The 17,525-nt window shown below is 58.7% G+C and overlaps 1 protein-coding gene across 2 annotated transcripts in view; it reads left to right on the forward strand.

The window, feature by feature from the left end:
- Positions 1-104: 104 nt before the first annotated feature.
- Positions 105-17,525, forward strand: part of ZNRF1 (zinc and ring finger 1) — a 31,098-nt gene continuing 13,677 nt past the window's right edge. The window contains exon 1 of one of the 2 annotated variants that reach the window (XM_026088601.1): positions 105-706. In XM_026088601.1, coding sequence (XP_025944386.1) covers positions 277-706 — 430 coding nt within the window. In that variant the 5' untranslated portion in view covers positions 105-276. The remainder of the gene's footprint in view (positions 707-17,525) is intronic. The other variant, XM_026088600.1, reaches the window with a different exon arrangement.

Genomic DNA, 17,525 nt, shown 5'->3' on the forward strand with positions numbered 1-17,525 from the left:
CCCCCTCCCCGGCCCCGCGTCGCCGGCGCCCTCCGCAGCCCTCGCCGCCCCCCCCCTCCGGGGGGGCGCCGGCCGTGGCGGCGGCCTCGGGGCGCCCTCGCCCCTGCGGGCCCGGCGGGGGGGAAGATGCCTGGGGCGGGGATGAGTTTTAATCCTTAGCTCCCCACGCCCCCCCGCTTCCTTCCTCCCCCTCTCGCCTCCCAGCGGCGGCGGGGGCGGCGCGGCCCGTTCCCCGCGGGGGGCTGTCGCTCGGCTCCCTCCGGCCCGGCGGCGCCCATGGGGGGCAAGCAGAGCACGGCGGCCCGCTCGCGGGGCCCCTTCCCGGGGGTGTCGACGGATGACAGCGCCGTGCCGCCGCCGGGGGGGCCGCCCCACTTCGGCCATTACCGGGCGGGCGGCGGCGGCGCCATGGGGCTGCGCAGCCGCTCCGTCAGCTCGGTGGCCGGCATGGGCATGGACCCCACGGCGGCGGGCGCCGTCCCCTTCGGGCTGTACGCGGCGGCGGCGCGGGCGGCGGGGGAGGCCGAGCGGGCCCCGGGCGGCGGCGGCGGCCCGGGCGCCGACTCCACGTACGCCCATGGCAACGGTTACCAGGAGACGGGAGGCGGTCACCATAGAGACGGGATGCTCTACCTGGGCGCCAGGGCCTCGCTGGCCGACGCGCTGCCCCTCCACATCGCGCCTCGGTGGTTCAGCTCGCACAGCGGTGAGTCCGGGGGGCGCCGGGGGCGGGCGGGGGTCGGGCCCCTCCGTCCCTCTCCGGGCTCCTCCGCCCTTCCCTGGGTCCCTCCGTCCCTCCCCGGGCTCCCCCGTCCCTCCCCGGCCCCCTCCATCCCTGGGGCTCCCGCCCCCCCCTCCGCCAAAGGGGGTCCCCGGGCGCTGCGGCCTCCCCGGCCCCGCTGCAGCCGCCCGCCCGCGGGGGCCCGAGGCCGCAGCGGCGCGGCGAGGGGCTCGGGAGGCGGCCGCGGGGCCTGCGCCTGGCTGGGGAGGACGGTTGCCCCCGCTCGGCCGGTCCTCGCCGCCCTGGAGCCGAAGGAGCGGCCCCCCCAGCCCGCCTCCTGCCCCGTGGGCGAGCGCCCGGGCTGGCACCCGCGCCGCGCTCGTGTCAAGGTCAAGGCAGGAAAGGGTTGCGGAGGGAGGAGGCTTCCTCGAGAGAGGATGTTGTTCTGGCTCCRGGGTGGAAAGCCGGGGAGGTGGCGTCCCCCCAGGGCTTGGGGGAAAGGGGCCTGAGGCCGGCGCGTGTGTGCGGTCTGAGCGTCTCCTGCCTCTTTTGAAGGGGAACGGCGGGGGGGTGTCAGGTACGGCAGTTCTCATATCTCAGGTACTGGGAAAGAGGCACAGGAAGCCTTTGGAAATAAGATGTGGGGATTTTTCTCCTTTGTTTTGTTTAATAAAGGGCCAGGGAGAGGCTGAAGCGGGTTTTCTCACGCCAGCCAGCTGGCACCGTTCTGGTGCTGAGGAGGAAGCAGGGGAGGAACTGCTTGTCTCTTTAACGGGGCCAGGGAGCCGCTTGGGCACTCTCACAGGAAACACGTTCGGCTAAGAGAGGGGGCAAGACTGCCCCCATCCTAACCCTCCCTGCCGGGCCGGGCCGTTACATGTGTCCTGCAGTCTGGAAGAAGCTCTGTCTGTGAGCAGGGCTGTGTCAGTGACCTAGTTTCGGCTGGGTACAGGGAGCGAGGTGGGAGGTCCTCCCTTCCCCTCCTGGCTAGAGGGGAAGTCATTTCAGGGATGTCTCCTTGTATTTCCTGGAATAGTCTGGGGTTTCTCTGYCACCTGGCCCCTGTGCTCTCTTTCAAAACCTGTAAGTGTTCTCGTTACGTGACGTGGTTCTGGGAATTTCATAATAGCTCTTGGGACAATGCCTCATTTTCAGGAAGGCTTGAGACTGAAACAGTGGATGAGAACAAAGTGAAAAGCAAGATGTGTGGGGCCCATTTTGCTACTTTCATCTTGGAGTTTGTTTTTTTTTCCTCTTTACCCAGTCTCTGGGGGCTGCTGTTCTCAGTCAGATCGAAGCTGTGTGTCTCTCACTGAATCCTCAGCTGCAGAATGTCCCAGTCCCAGTTCCTATTGATCCAGATAAGCAAGATATTTGCATTCCTCTGGCAGATGGAGAGGGCTAGCTGGCACGAGGGACTGGAGTTGATGCTGAGCACTTCTGCAAACTTTCTTGCTCTGTGACCTTGGGCAGACTGTGCCACTGCTCTCATTTTTAAACCCAAAAGGAAATTAAGGTGCAGAATCCTTCCAGGTATTCTGCAAGCTTCTGTGTGCATGCAGTGCTCGGAATGCCATGGGGCCTTCTGCTGAGCCCAGCCAGAGGGGAGACAGGCTCTCCTCTCTCTTTGGCCAAGGTTTCTTGCAAGCCAGGTGCTGGCGTGAGGGCTACCGTTTGCAAGGTTTCATCAGAGAAATGCAGCGTAGCTAATTTGTATGTAGAGGTGGTGGGTCAGATGCTATCAGTTATATTTAAATTATAGTTCTCCAACTACAACTCTGAGAGGCAAAACCTGTTCTTAAAAATAAACCAACTGCAAAATGGAGTAAGCTTTTTCCGGTCACTCATGTGAATTAGTGAGACACTTAAGCTAAACCCACTGTCCTTGAAAGATTGCAGTGCGGGCTGGGGAGATGCTGCAGGAACTGGGTTTTGCTGGTGTCTCTTTTGGGGCCCCTTGAGAGTGTTTGAGCTGCACTGAAGTGCGCGCGGGCAACAGTAAAAGCTGTTTAGTCCAYGCTGAAGACTCTCCTGGTGGTGTTTCTTCCTTGTTGCTAATTAATAGAAGAAGTGGAGGACACTTAAACCATTCTGAAAACTTGTCGGAGCTTGTTAAACTTCTGTGCTTTTCTTCTCTGTGTAAGAGGTTAACGGATGGTTTGGAGACCTCGGGGAGAGGGAAGGAGGAAGTAAGGCACCTCAGCATTGCTAAAATTCCTGCTAATCTTCCACTGCAGATGGTTAAGCTACAGCAGGGCAGTTAGGAGGTATTCACTCCTTCCTTTCTGCCTCCCCCATCGACCTGCTCCTCTTGCAGAGCTAAACCACTCCATTAGCCACTGGAAAGTGCTGAAGCAGCAGCGCTTCGGTAAATGAAGAGGAGCTTTGACATTGGTGTGTGTGACTTTCCCTGATGTTYGGGAGGACGACTTGAGAGGGGGGATAAGGAGACCCGGTGCCGCACTGAGCTTTAGGGGGAGGACGTGTCCCTGCAGTCTCTGGGGGTCTCGGGCCCCGCTGAGGATCCACCTGAGTTGCTGGGCTGAGGAGAGGAGTCTCTCAAGCTCTGTGGCTAACAAGTCTAGAGAGTGGATCCTTGCTCTGCCTGCCTCTTTCCTCCTGCCCGTGCACAGGAGGAAAGTAGTAAGAGCTTTGAAACCCGAATGGTGCTGATCTCGGCATGCGGGGAAGGCTGTATGCTTGGTCTTGGTCTTCTTGGAGTACGTGGGTTAGGGGGAGGAACCAGGACCCTCAAAATGCAACCCAGGCTCTGCGGGGACCTCAGTGGGACAGTGAGGAGCCCTGGCTTAACGCTGGTGATGTGGCGCTGTCATTGCGGCAAAGTGTCCATGATAACAGGAGCACACAGATAGGATTGGCGCCTCGCCGCTTCCTTTATCTGCGATGCTGGCTTTGTGTGTCTCTCCGTCTGTCCCTGCCAGTGCCTCCCCTCCCACACACACCCCAGGGCTGGGACAGAGCTACTTCACGGCTCATCTGCTCCATGAGTAGGGACCCAGAGGACTGGGCTGGGGGAGGAACTGAGCTCTCTTCTCCCTGCCTGGTGTTGCTCCTTGCCCTCCCCATGCTGGTGGAGGGCTTGCGGTAGAGCCAGGTGTGTGCGAGGAGGGAGAGAGGAGGGTTGCTCTAGGAAGCCTGTGCTGAGGGAGGTTGGGAAGTGGTCCCCAGGGCCAGCAGGGGCTGCAGCATCAAGTGTAGGGTGCAGTTCCCCAGGAACAGATCCCGATGTCTTCCCTTAACTTCCTCCATTGAGAATAGACTGTCTCGGAAGTACAGGCTAGTCATGGGAGAGAAATACSAATCCCCCCGCAGACTGGCACTGTTGCGGTACTTGGTTGTGTGATAGAAAACAAGTATGTGTCTCTTGTGCGAGCTTTGGTGTCTTCCATCAATATTCCTGGCTGCCCAGGAGGGACCACGTATAACATCTCCCCTTCTGCAAGGGCTTGCTACCACGGAGGCCTGACTAACATTATTATGTGCCAGGAGGCGTCACGTGAGCYGAGGGCTTGCTTCAGGCCCTGCACAGCCTCGTGGCGAGCCGGGCTGCCCCGCTTGATTGAAATGACTTCCTGTGTGTTCAGTCCCCTCGTGACAGCGCTGAGAGGAGAAACCGCTGCTGAATCACTCTCGGCTCTGTCACAGCTTCTGAGGCACAGAGAAAGGCAGGAGCAGCGTTAGGTACTCGATAGCCCTTCAGCTCTTCCAGGGCTGGGCGAGGAGGGATGCTGCTTTTATGAACAGTGAAGCCTAAATGCCTCTTTCAAACAGCCAGGGTGAGCGAGAGGGTTCTGACCGTTGTGTTGGAGCAAGGCCCTCTCCTAGGGGACAGTACCTCCCTTGTTATTAGGTAGTTCCCGTTTCCTGGCAGGGACTTTCCTAGGTGTGTCCGCCATCCAAATAAAAGACATAACTGCTACAGCTCCACCTGAAATTGCTCGCGGATTTCCGTGGTTGCCCAGGCTTCTGAGATCTGTTTTACACTGGTGGAAGATAACAAAATAGCTTTCGCAACTTTGGAGTTTGCGTTTAGCACTTGACCCTTGCTCTGTAGCTTTGTGACGCCTAGATCTTCTCAGGAAAGCCAAGGCGTAACGGGAAGAACACAGAAAAAGGATGCATGCCGTCTACCAGTATAGGTTTTCAGCTTTGTGTGGTTCTCTTAGTACTGGTCTTGTTATCCATCTTCATCATAGGATCTCGGGGAGTTTGCAGAGACTGTAAGTAGCTTAAGTTTATCTGGAAATCCCCCTCATCACCCAAAGCCCTTGGATTTACTGAAGCTTCAAACACCCATATCTCCCTGTCTGTCAGCTAGCCCAAGGAGATGCCTAGCTCATCTTTCTGTGTAATGCCATCAGGAATATCACAAGCTTTCTGTGTGCTGACAAAATAAGCTTTTGTCTGGGATGCTGGAAGCAGCAAAGCCTTGTCAGGGAAGATCTTGAGGTCTCATTTGCCAAGCGAGCTGCTGAGTTCTCGGCAGCTCCTTGACCTCAGCAGGAGGGTTCAGCCTTGGGCTGTGTGCTTGTGGGGAAGATGAACGTCCAGAGCAGAGACGACAGACAACATGATGGGTTGGGTCCTTCTCCGGGCAGTGGTAGGCCTAGGGGTTAGATAGTGAAACAAGCTGGAAGCACTGTTTGATCTGACTCTGGAGTAAAGGATCCACTACAAAGTAAAGATCACTTGTTAGAGGACAAGCTGAAGGTGTACATATCAACAGCTGGGGCGGGAAGTCCAGGCCTTCTCTGCCCAGCTAGGGAGGAGGCACGTCTGTAGTACATCCTTGCCGTGCTCTGTAAGGTTCAAGTCCTGAGTCTTTTCTCATCATTGCATAATGATGCTCACTCGCAAGCTTGTCCTGTCTTTGCAATCTCTAAACCAAAACCAGAAGACTTAATTCTAGCTTGCCAGTCGGTGGACAGGGAGTCCATGCTCACTCAGCTGGTGGACTTTCCTGACACCAGCTTTTCAACACCCAGACATAGTACCTGCTTACCCACCTCCCTCTAGAGGGGCTAGAGCAGGGGAAGGACACTCCAAGGTCTACAGAAACTTGCCCTTGTAAATCTGTTCTTGCTAGCGGAAATTTCCAAAGGAGACTGTACTCCATCCTTTAGTTGGTTTGGTGCTGGTGACTACCTGTTAGCCAGGTCAGGCACCTGCAGCTTTTCCAGGCTGTTTGGGATGCAGTGCCGGAAAGGTCCTGGTGATGCCCCAGGCTAACAATATCCAGCTGTTGGACTCCTGGATGCTGCCTTCTCTCTGGTTTTGGTGCCATCTGGACAGATTGCTAGATCTGCTTTTTCCATCTAGCTGGCTGCAGGAGAGCATGGACCCAGGTTYGGCAGCAGGACCGGGAGAAGAGGCAGCCGCTGCCTCGGAAGAAGGAAGCACCGAGGGCTAGAAAATGGGAGATTCAGACAGAGCTTTAATATACACCAGAAGTTTAAGTGTGTCAACGTTGGCGTTGTGCGTGAGAAGCCAGCAGCAGTGGTTATCTTCAGGCTCTGCAGCGAGCGCTAGCGCAGGCTTCTGCTGCGCTGCCTTGCCACTCTGGTGCCCTGTGAAATCTCCTGGCTGCTTTGCTGAGGAAAAAGGCGCTAATTGCTGTGCGCGCTAACTGGTTTGGCTTGGCTCGCTCCTCTGGAAACCTGGGCATAAATCAGAGCAGGAGAGCTGTGTTTGCTCTCCCTCTTCCACACACAATTATGCTCCAGAGATGCTGCAAACGATGTTCTCGTGCTCTCCGGGCTGACCCACTTCCTAGCTAGCACTGTCTTCCCGGCCCGTGACGTAGGTTTATCCCATGCTGTTTTGTTTTGCTGAGATGTGTTTGTTCTGAGGCCTGGAATAACCGTAAGGGCTCCTCTTATTTATTAATGTGCTATTAGGGTTCCTCTCTCTCGTTTGCTGGCCCGAGAATCAATCAAGCGCAGACATCTTTGGTRGAGGAATGATACCAGAGCTGGCACCCAGCCAGCGAAGCCCCTGAGAATCATGGGAGAAAGCTGTTAAATGCTGAAAATTAATTTCAGGAGAAATGCAGGGAAGTCACAGGGAGGGAGAAAAATCCACTTTGGAAAAAATAGCTTTGCTTTTCTCCCATGTAATCTCCTCTGTGACAGATCAGACAGGCAGCAAAGAGCTCTTTGTTTTAATGAATTCCCTCTACAAGAACCAATTTCTTGGCGCCCCGGCGGTTCACGGGTGACCACGAGGCACATCTCATTGCCTGCTGCTACTACGTCCAAGCCCAAGATGTGCCTAATGTGTGGACTGGAATAAACATGAGGCGGCTTCCTCTTATTTCTCTTTAAAATTGAAATCTTGGACTGTGAGGGCTCACAAGGAATTTGCACGAGCGGCTGAATTTAACTCGCCTGCTGGAGACTGCATGAAAGAAGGGTTAGCGAGACTCCGTAGAACAGCCCGCCGCAGCGGTCCCTGCGACGGAGCGTTTCCCACGCCTGCCCTCGCTTTCCTCTGCGTCGGGGTGAAGCGAGCCCCTTTGCAGAGGCAGAGCTGTTCTTTCGCTTTTGATGGCAGGAGGGTGGTTGGAGCGAGGCCTTGGCGCCRTGTCCGCGGCCCCTGCGCTGCTCGGTGGTCGCTTAGCTGGGCGCCGGGGAGGGAAGCTGCGGCAGGGAGAGGTGAAGAAGGTGGATGGAGCAGCGCAAGCGGCGGCCGAGCTGCCGCGGGGCTCCCCGGCGGCGGTGGTCTGTGCTGGGCTTGGCGATGGTGCGCCAGTGCTGGGCACGGCGGGGTTCTTCTCCAGGAGAAGTAGCATGTGAGGAGGGCAACGTCGTCTGCCTCGCGATCCGGGAAGCGATGCTCTTTTCCACCGTGGTGAGAAACCCGAAGGGGCTCGCTCGCAAGCAGTCCCCTCCGGGCAACCTTCGGCTGTGGGCAAACTCCCGTTCTGCAGCTCCCGGGCCGGGTCTCCCTCCCGGCGCCAGCCATTTCCCCCCCAGAGAAGGGAGCATTCCCCTTGCTGAAGCCGTTCTCGGCTGAATGCTTTTGCTCCGTGTTTTCCGGTGGGAAGCCTTTGCCCCGGGGGGAGCGGGGCCGGGCGGCAGGAGGTGCAGCTGCAGGAAGCCGCCGCTTGCTAGGGCCTCTTCTCGTGCCGTTGCACAGCGCTTCCCGTGGGCAGAGCCAGGCCGCCGGCRGGTTTCCGGTGCTGCCGAGCTGCGCGCAGGGGAGGGCAGCGCCAGCGGAGGCTCCCGGAGAGGCCGCGTCGGGGGCTGCTGTTCTCTTGACATTATTTAGCTTTCCAGCCCTGACGTTGTCCCTCCCGGTGAGGCAGTGCCGGCAGCGAGGAAAGCGGCGTCCAGCGCCTTGAAGGCCTGGCCCCGGGCTTGGTTTGGGAAGGGCAGCGGGGGGAGCTCAGGCGGCTGCAGGCAGGTAGAGGCTCCTTGCGGCTGCTCTCCACGCTGCAGGGCTGGCGGTCGATCCCGCTGAGCCCTGGGTGCTCCCTGCCGGGGAGACGGCCCCGTGCYGGTGCTGCAGGCCCTCCTCCGGCAAGGTGTGCCGCCGGCCCGCTCTCCGTGGAGCACCCTGACCTGGAGGCAGCAGCAGGCAAAGGGTGGCCTCGACAGGCTTGCTAATGCCTGGGGGCTGGGAACGAAATCAGGAGGCGGTCGGAGCTTGTTAAAGCTCCTGTCATCCCATGGGCGTCAGGCATTTCAGCGCTTCAGAGCGGCTGCCCTCCCCTCTCTCTGTACCAGCAAGATAACGGCGCTCAGGAGCGCTGCGGTGCTCAGGAGCGCTGCGCTCCGTGTGTCCGGCAGGCGCGTCGCGGAGCGGCTGGCGTTTGGCTCCGTGATGCAGCTTGGTGGCTTGCCRTGGGGCCCTCCATCATGTTTTCATGCTGAAATTACCTTCATTTCATGCTGAAAGCAGGGCTGGCTTTTCTTCCCCACCCCAACTCTTGACTTCTCAGCGTAGCACGGCCCCARGGACCCGCAAAGCGGAGCTGTGCTGGCCGGCGTGTCGGCAGCGGGGCTGGGTTCCTGGGATAGCTGTGGCATCGTGTCRCTTGGAAGGACGCTGGCTGAACTGCCTTGGGAAATTCCCGGATCTCCGCTGTCACGCGCCCTCGCCTGCAGCTGTGGGCCTTTCATCACGCGGCTCCGATAGCCGCTGCTAAACTAGACCACGCGCTTTGCGCGGCGGCCTCGCGGCGCTTTGTAGATCAGAAAGATGCAATGGCAACCTTTACCCTATTGTTACTTTTAGCAAAGCCAGCAGAAATTTCCAAGGACTGAATTTCCYACTGGCTTCTTGCTCTTTGAGGCTGGGTTGGGTTATGGCCCCGGTTCCTGAGAGACCGTCATCTACCAAGCATAGGAATGAAGCTGGGGCAGGTCCTGGAGGGGGAGGCATGCAAGGAACACACGAAGAATTTGTCTGAAAGCGGCTCGGAGATGTAATCTGGCCCGAGCAGGAAGGACRGCATGGACAATGGCCGGGTATTTTTAGAGGCCAGCTGTCTGCAACACAAGAGGAGGAAAACAGCAGTGGGGTTTTTGTAGGGGCCTCTGCTGGCATCTCTTAGTTGCCTTTCCGGGCCCGCCAGGGCTGCAGCTTGTCCGCAACATGTGCCGTGGACAGCAGGGGAGTCACTGTGTGAAGCTACTATCCACCTGCTTATTTATTGCAACGTTGATTTGATGGCCCTCGATGGTTGCCACTGTTACTGGTTCGCCCAGATCTTATGCTTCTGGCTGTTTTGGTACTTGCCTTTGGCTTCTCTTTGCTCCCCATAGACAGGTCCAGCGCGGGCGGCATCCTGTGGCCGGTCCTGGAGAGTGGGCTCTCCTCCTTCGCAGGGCTCCTTCAGCCCACCCACTGCTCTTCTGCTCTGGGTTACGTGGATGAGAGGACAAGCGGGGAGTCTGCCTGCTTCCCAAGGCCTTGCCCAGCTCTGGGGGTGGGGGTAAGCTGCAGGCTTTCTTGGCCTGGGCTGCGTGCAGAGCGCRGTTGGGCGAGAGGCCTTCTCTGAGCCCGAGCCCGGCTTTGGCGAGAAGGGAGACCAGCGAGTCAGCCCTGCCAGCAGTAGGCAGATTTTTATCCGGAATTGCAGGTCCAGCAACTCARTCTTGGGCTGCATGGGACAAGGCTCAGCATAACCTGGGCTCCGTGTGGGCTCCGTCCCGGGTGGATTCTCTCTGCTGTGCCTCTGAGCGTGCCCGTGCTGCTTTTCCTTTCCCCAGGCGAACGGAAAGGAGTGAAATCCCGGGGCTGGGATTTCTACTGTCTGCAGCTCCAGTAGCTCCCTCCTGCTCCCAGCAAATGTTGGATGATAGGTGCCTTAGCCTTYTCCCGGGTTAGAGGATGACACGTTYGGAAGCAGAGCTGAAGGCAGGAGCAGAGCGCGAGACAGCCGGGCAGGGTTGTTCCTGCAAGCGGCAGGGTGGACAACCCCTCCTGTCCCCCTGTCTCCGCTTTTGGGGAAACAAAGTGGACAGAAGAGAGGAGGTGAGTACGGCCATGGACAATATGCAGCCAGCGTAGCGTGCCTGCGTTTGGAGAAGGGCCTCTGGTTTGGAGGCAGGTGAAAATCCCTCTGAGCCTTGCTCGCAGAGCCTGTCTCCTGCAGGAAGCGCTGGGCTTTGCGCGAGCAGCAGCTCCGAGTGCCAGCATCTATTTTTGGGGGGAGCTGGCAGGTGCTGTGGGCGGGGGCGTTTGCCGTGCCGTGTGCGAGGAGAGAAGTCACTTCCATTGCAGGGAAGGACGCTGCTTTGCCGGTGACCGACGTGCGTAAAGCTTAGTGGCCGGGAGCGCCGCGTGAACGCTAACGGTAGCCGTAGCCTACGAGCGAGCGTTGCGTTGGCTGCGCCGTCGTCCAGCTGCTGCTGGTTATTTGAGGCAATATCTCCCTGCCGTCACGTTGGCAGGAGCYGGTGTGGGCGAGCCCCTGCCGCACGCGGAGGGGTTGTTCTGCTGAACCTGCCTCCAAGGGCGACGCCGTGCTTCATGTTTCGGAGGCTTCGGCGCTCCGTGCTTCAGAAGCGAGCTCCGTCTGTCCGAGCCGCCTCGGAGGTTCATGCGGGGAGGGCAGGGCTGCTCCGAGGCAAGAGCGAGTCACACGGTGTGGCCCAGGGCGCCTCTGAAATCCCCAGCCAGTGGCCCTGCGGGCTGGCTGCCGTGCCACCGTGCACGGGAGCAGGGAGGAAAGGCCGGCTCGCTGCCGCCTTCCCTTCCTGCAGCGCAGGGGCTGGGCGCAGGTGAGCCTGGGGACGTGCTCTGCAGCGAACGCCCTCATAGGCTTTTTTTCCCAAAGTGTCTTTCTTACCGCAGAGACACCCTGTGTCGACTGGCCTTAAGCGTTTCGCAGCCTTGCGCTGCCTGTGGGAGCAACCGCAAGCGGAGCTGGCTCGCCAGGCGCCTTTCGTCGTCACCTTGGGGCTCTGTTTGTTGCCTACCGTGTAAAAATTCCCATTTCTCTCTGTGCTCTGCTGAAAAAGCAGTGCTTCGGGGCCCAGAACAGCACACCTCCGTCCTTCCCACGCTCGCCGGGAGGTTGGGGCGGCTCACGGCGATGCAAACGAGTTGCCACAGTAACTCGTGCCACCTGCGCGGAGCATCCCGTGGCACAGGCATGAAGTGCCACGGGGAGACCCTCAAATGTGCCGTTTGTGCGCTGTTGCTGTGGGATGCACGGGGCCCGTGGGGGGAGGCAGCTTGCCAAGCGTCTCCCGAGCAGCCAGACGGGATCGCTTCCCGGCAAGAGAGGATATGTGGGCTGAGGGCTCCGGGGGTGCAACAGGCTGGAACCCGTCAGCAGAGGGAAGCCGGGGGGCTCCGGCTGGTGCGTTCCTGTCACCTGGAACGGGACCTCTCGGGTCACAGATACCCTGGGCTGTCGCATCGGAGCAGTCGGTGTTCCCTGGGGGGTGTGGGTGGATGCTGGCTGCTCCTCAGGCTGGTTTTGGTCTGCAGCAGCTCCTGCTTTGGAGGCATCCAAATCTCCCCTCCGCTGTCGTGAGCTTTCCCGCGTGCTCCTTAGGGAGAGGTGCCTGTGCTCAGGCACTACTGGAGCCCAGCCAGCGAGGTCAGTAGCCCTGGCTCTGCTCCCTCTGCCATGATCGCTGCTGTTGTGCATCTTTGGTGAAATGTCCCTTCATCCTGAAGTGGTCCGAGCCTGCTCCCAGGGAGATCAGCAGCAGATCTCCCAGCAGCTCTCTGGGAGGGACATACCAAGGCCTGAGGGAGCCAGGAATCCCAGGGCAGAGCAGGAGGCAGAAATGCCTCCATGCCCCTGCAGTGCCAGGTCTCCTTTCCTTGGCACGTTTCTGCCTTGGAAGGAACCAAGGATCAAGAGGGAGGTAGCCAGGAAGTTGCTGCTGGGCCTTGCAGGACTGTATCTATTTGGGTTTGGGAGTCGTGCCCTGGGGCTCAAGTCAGGCCAGAAGAAACGTGATCTTACAGGTTTTGCACTTAAGACTTTCCAAAAGTAGGAGTTTCCGTGGGAGCTCCGCAGTGACTTAACCTTGCAGACAGGAACTCCGTGGGTTCCTCCTCAAAGGATGGGTTAGTCAGAAAAGTGACTCACGCCGCAGTTCCCCGTCTGATGTCATCTCGCTGCTCTCTTCCAGTTGCAGCTCTGTGCCAAGTGGAAAAGTCCAACTCTCTCCCTTTCTGTTCTGCTTTCCAAGTCATCACATCCTCCTGGGCTTCCGGAGAATCCCATGCGCTCTTCCTGCCTCGGCTGAGCCGGGAGCCGGCGCTGCCCTTCTCTGTCGGGACCCGAGGGCCCGCTGTTGCTCTGTGGCTCCGGGAGTCTCGCAAATGGGCACAGACCAAAGGCTGCTGCCCTCAGCAGGGCTTGCAGTCAGACCTTCCCCTTCATGCATAAAATATTCTGGAGGTACCTGCAAATATAAATATATAAATAGTCTGCAGCCATGAGGCTGGAGGGTGGCTCGGGACCAGTTTTGATACTTGGTGCCTAAGAAAAAAGTGGATACTCAGGCAGACTCTAGGAATTCCCAGGCATGCCCGCAGGTTGTTTGGGAACCCAGAGGCTGGTACCTTGCTGCTGCACCAGAGAAGCAGAGATCTGCGGCCAGCTGGCGTTAGGGCAGCCGAGGTAAGTCCGTCATCCCCTAACAGATGCCCAAGTGCTCGCCTGGCGAGCCCAGCCACCGGCCTCCCTCTCCTTCCTGGGGACGTGATTTGGTGGCAGAGCTAATCCGACGCGCTGCCTTGCTGCTCCCCAAGAAGGTGGCCGCTTCCCATGACCGCGGCCCCRCTCTGCGGGGAGGACGGCGGCGCCGGGGAGCCCAGCTGGCAGAGGAGCCAAGCTGAGGCTGCTGTGACGGCACTGGTGGGCGCGTAGGCTCGCCTGGCAGGCGGGGGCTGGCTGCTGAAGGGGGCCAAGAGCACCCTCCTCAAGTAACGAGATCGGACAATTTGGCTCTAGTGAGTTTGAAACCCCAAGCATCCCTTGAGGCGGGGAGGTAGCGCTGGGGCAGCCCTGCAGCTTTCTGTGCCGTGAAACGTCCCCAGGCCAGATGTGTGACTAGCCYGAGCCCTGGATGAATCTGTAATTCGGCRCGTTCAAGCCCTGCTGCCCAGCTGYGGGCACCTAAGGTGTTAATGCTTTTGCTGTGCTGTCACCAAGGACCCTCTGCTTAACCTTGCTGTTCTCTGGGATGCTAAAATTAGCGTTTGGCTGCATGCAATTCCTTATGAAGTTTGTTCTCAGGGGCTGGGGGAGTGTTTCTACAATGAGATAGGCCTAACTGGAAGGCAGGGTGACCCCAGGCTTGCTTTTCTCATCCAGGGCCAGGGGGAACTGATCTTGCAACGTATCCCAGAGAGGCTCTCGGCTGGAGCCATGGAGGAAGGGAGAGAGCGAGCTGTACGGCCCCAGCAGGGGGGTCCCAGCACTGAAAGTCAAGTCTGGCTTGCTACACCTTTAACTACTGGGTCACCCCTGGGCAATGGGCTAGGAAGGGGACACTCTCTACCTGCCGCRTAGGTGATTTGGCCAGAAATTGCAGTTGCAGCCATAAAAGGGGCAACACTCAAGTGGTGCAGGCTTAGGGAGGATGCTCAGGGTGCAGAGGCCGTTTGCACATCTTCCCTGAGGRTGTGCATGCAAGGACGAAGGCTCTGGACCGCGTGCCCCATGCGGCCGTATAGCCCTCCTGCTTCTCGGTGTCCTTGCGCGGTGCTGCAGGTGTCTTGTAGGGCTCTGGTGCCTCAGTGTGCTGAGGCTTGATGTCTTTGAATGCTCTAGAGCAAATGTCCCTGAGGGGCTCCCTCTTTCCTCTTACATCTCCTGCCCCTTCCCAACTCTCCGGCTTTCCTCAGCTCGTGTTGCAATCTGTTCTGCTTCTTCCCTTCCTCCCACGCCACCCCCATAAGAAACCAGCTGGCTAAAAAAATCTTTGCATCCTGAATTGCAGCAACCCAACCCTGGACTTCTGCGGCACGATGCCACCCATCCCCTCTGCTCCAAATCCTGCATCCCGCTCGCAGGTGTTGTCCTTGGCCCTTCTCTTGTCCTTCCTTTGCTCTCCCGTCTGCCGGCTCTGCAGAGACCACCTGGAGGAGTGTCCCCATTCATCCTGCAGCCAGGTTGCAAGGCCGCCTTGCCTGAGGAAGAGGAGGGCTGGCGGTTGTGCTGGAGGGAGAAACGCTGGGAGCTGTCAGGCAACACAGGTTCTGCCCCAAACTAAGGTGTGTGCATGGGACGTGCTGCTTCTTCCCTCCCCATCCCCTCCGTGAGGATCTGAGGGGTGAGCACAAGGAAACCCTTAATGTAATCTGCTGGCAGTGGATAGATGCAGCCCTTGTGACTTGCCCGTGCTATAGCTGGAGCACCAATTCTTTTTCGTTTTCTTGCTGCTGCATCTCTTGTTCACAGCTGGAGTTGGGGTGGGTAGGAGCAGGCAGAGGTGTCTCTAAAACCTGGTGCTTTGAGCGTTAGGGCAGAATTAGCCTCGTCCAGCTTTGTAGTCTGCAGCATGTCCCTTGGGGTACTGCTCGATGTTACAACCGTGTTTGCTTTCTGCTGGCTCTGCCAGCTGAACTGACTCAATCTGGTGCGAGGAAATCCTGGGGTGGGAGGAGGATAGAGCAGAACCGTCCCTTCACCTTTGCCTGCGCCGTCGGGTTTCTCTCTGAGCACTGCTTCATGTGCAGCCAGGGCTGGAAGCCGTGGACATCCCGTCTCGGCTGYGTCCCCGCAGGACTTGCCCGGCCTTCGCTGCCAGAGCCTCCTCTTGGGAGCCGCGTCTCACACAGCGATAGGAACAGTTYGGTTTTGTCTCAGCCACAAAAGCCAAGCAAAGGCGAAGGAAACGGTGCAGGCAGTGCTCTACCTGGCTCGTCACCCGGGGCTGTCCGACTGGCGTCCCCCCAGCAGGCAGCCACGTGGCCCTGCCTCCCTTCCGGGCTCAGGAAAGTGGGATGTTTTGCTTCTGCCGTGGACCCGTTCTTTATGCTTTCCCCACCTCCCTGCAACCTTGAATTGGAAGGAAGGACGCTTATGTGGCCCTTTTTAGGAGCCAGTGAATGAGGCTGCTTAAGTGCTTTACTCTTTCCTGCCTACGTGTTGCTGCTCGTGTGAACCCTTTTGCTGCCGTTGTCAACAACACAACAGCCAAGCACCAGCATAGCGTTCGCGAACATCCCCGGCGCCGCCGTGTCCTGCAGAGAGCYGGGCTGTGCTGGGCTCTGGCTGAAGGAGCAGTTTCTGAGCAGGCTCCAGCTCCTGCATCTGCACCTTGCAGCTGATACCATTTCCTTGCGCAAGGGGAAGTGGGTTTGGGCCTGATCCTGCATGGCGCCRAGTGCTCTGGCTTCCAAGCAATTAATGCAAGCCTTTTGCTGGCAGAGGGAGCTCAGCATTGTTGGAGGATAGGACCTTGGTGCAGCTGCAAGCTGCCTTCTGGCCTTCCCCAACTCCAGCGATCATGAAGAAATGTCTCTACTGTCCATCCCCCTCCAGTTTGCAATGACATGCCCAAAGTAGCAGAGCCCAGCTTTGCTTTTAACCAATTCATCCGTTTCTGGCCATTCGTTCCAGGAATGCTTGCTCTTAACTCTGGCGTTGGCCAGCCAGTGACTTTGCTCAATCCCAAGGCTTTGCAGGCTCTTCTTGCAGACTGAGGAGCCCTGTGGTGACGGGCTCCTCCGGCRTTCACCTCCTCGCAGGGCCAGTCGCCCTGGCCCTGTGGAGCCACTCAGCTCTCCGTGTTGCAGGATTGCAGGCCCTGATATGGTGCAGCGGCACCGGCTGCTCTGCTTCGCTCTGATGTTGGGCTCCACCAGGGTGTGAATGAGTTGAGACAGTGGTATGGGAGCCACGGGCGCAGCTGCCRAGAGCCCAGCTCTGCCCCAAATTCGGCACGTGTGGGAGGGGGCAGGTGTGCAGAGCGGAAGTGACTCAGGCCATGGCAGAGCCAGGATTAGATCTGAGGTCTCCTCCCTTGCTGTCTAGTGCCCTACGGCCATGGGGAGACTTGAACCTCGGCCTGCTGGTCCCCAAAGGCTATGTTCAGATCTTGGGCATGACTAGTGTGAAGACCCTTCCTGTCTAGCAACTGGCTTGCACTCAGGGCCTTAGCTTTTTCCTGTAGTTCTTGACTTTGGCACAACTGGATTGGGATCTTCTTTAGCTTCGTCCTGATAGAGCTCTGGCATTTGCCTGTTAGGCAGAGACGGGGACCAAAAGTGCTCTGCAGCATGGAGGGATGGTGTGAACCAGCATCGTTTCCCATGCGCTCGTTCTTCAGTGCCGCGCTTTGCCGGCTGAACCTTTGCTCATGAAAACTGAAGCAGGCGTGCTGGGTTGCGCTCACCTCCCACGCTTTGCACGAGCAGGCAGCGGCCCGCTGCTCTCCCAGCGAGGCAGGCGTGTGCCGCAGAGTTTCAGCCTTGCCCTGGGTTTGCTTCCCCTCCAGCCCTGGGCTGAAGGGAGCTGCGGCAGCGTGTGCGGCCAGGGAAGCGGGGGTGCTGTCAGCACTCTGCACTGTGCTGCCCAGCTCGTCCAGGCAGCATTTATTTCTGTTAGTCTTTGGGGCCAGGTAACGTGTCAGTGTTTTGAGTGACATGAAAACAAACTCTGCGGTGGAGGCTTTTCCGGGAGAAACCTGAGTCGCTGCRAAAATTACTGTAGTGAAAGTCCTTCCTCCTTTGCCCTCCCTCCCCCATTTGTGCTCTTTGCCCGACCTTGCTGTTAGCTCGCGCCGCTCTCTGTCCTCCGAGCTGCTTTGCATGAGGGCTGCTTTGCATGAGGTGGCTAGTTTACCCCGCGCGTACTGAACTGTGCTCCCGGGGGAATACCGCGCGCAAAGAGTCGAGCCAGCGTGATAAGAAAACAGGTCCCCGCGGAAGCCAATTTAACAGTGACACAGTGGGAACAGGAGTCGGTCCAGAGTGAAGCAGGGGACGGTTAGTGGCATGRGAAGGCTGTCCCTGGCAGGCACGGAGGCCGCGGAGGATGCGCTGTGTGAGAGGAAGAGATGGACAGTGGGGAGATGCCGTTCACTCTCCAGGAGAGGCATGCTGGGATGGCTCGATGGAAGGCTGCTGGTGAAGGATATCGTTGGGTGGATATCTCTGACGTGCATAAACTAACTGGAGCGTGGCTGGATGAATAAGTTTCATGAACCCCTGGTGATGTGATGAGTGGTTGGTAGGGAGGAGTCTCAATGCTTCCGAGAGGACGGCTGGGTGGCAGCTGGGGCTGAGGCAGATGTCCTCTCCAGGCGGGACATTTGGTGGCTGTTCTGCTGTGCCTGCACCTCCTCTGAAGCTGTGGCTG

The sequence above is a fragment of the Apteryx rowi genome, unplaced genomic scaffold (assembly GCF_003343035.1).
Source record: "Apteryx rowi isolate R43461 unplaced genomic scaffold, aptRow1 scaffold_776, whole genome shotgun sequence".
NCBI classification, from domain to species: domain Eukaryota; kingdom Metazoa; phylum Chordata; class Aves; order Apterygiformes; family Apterygidae; genus Apteryx; species Apteryx rowi.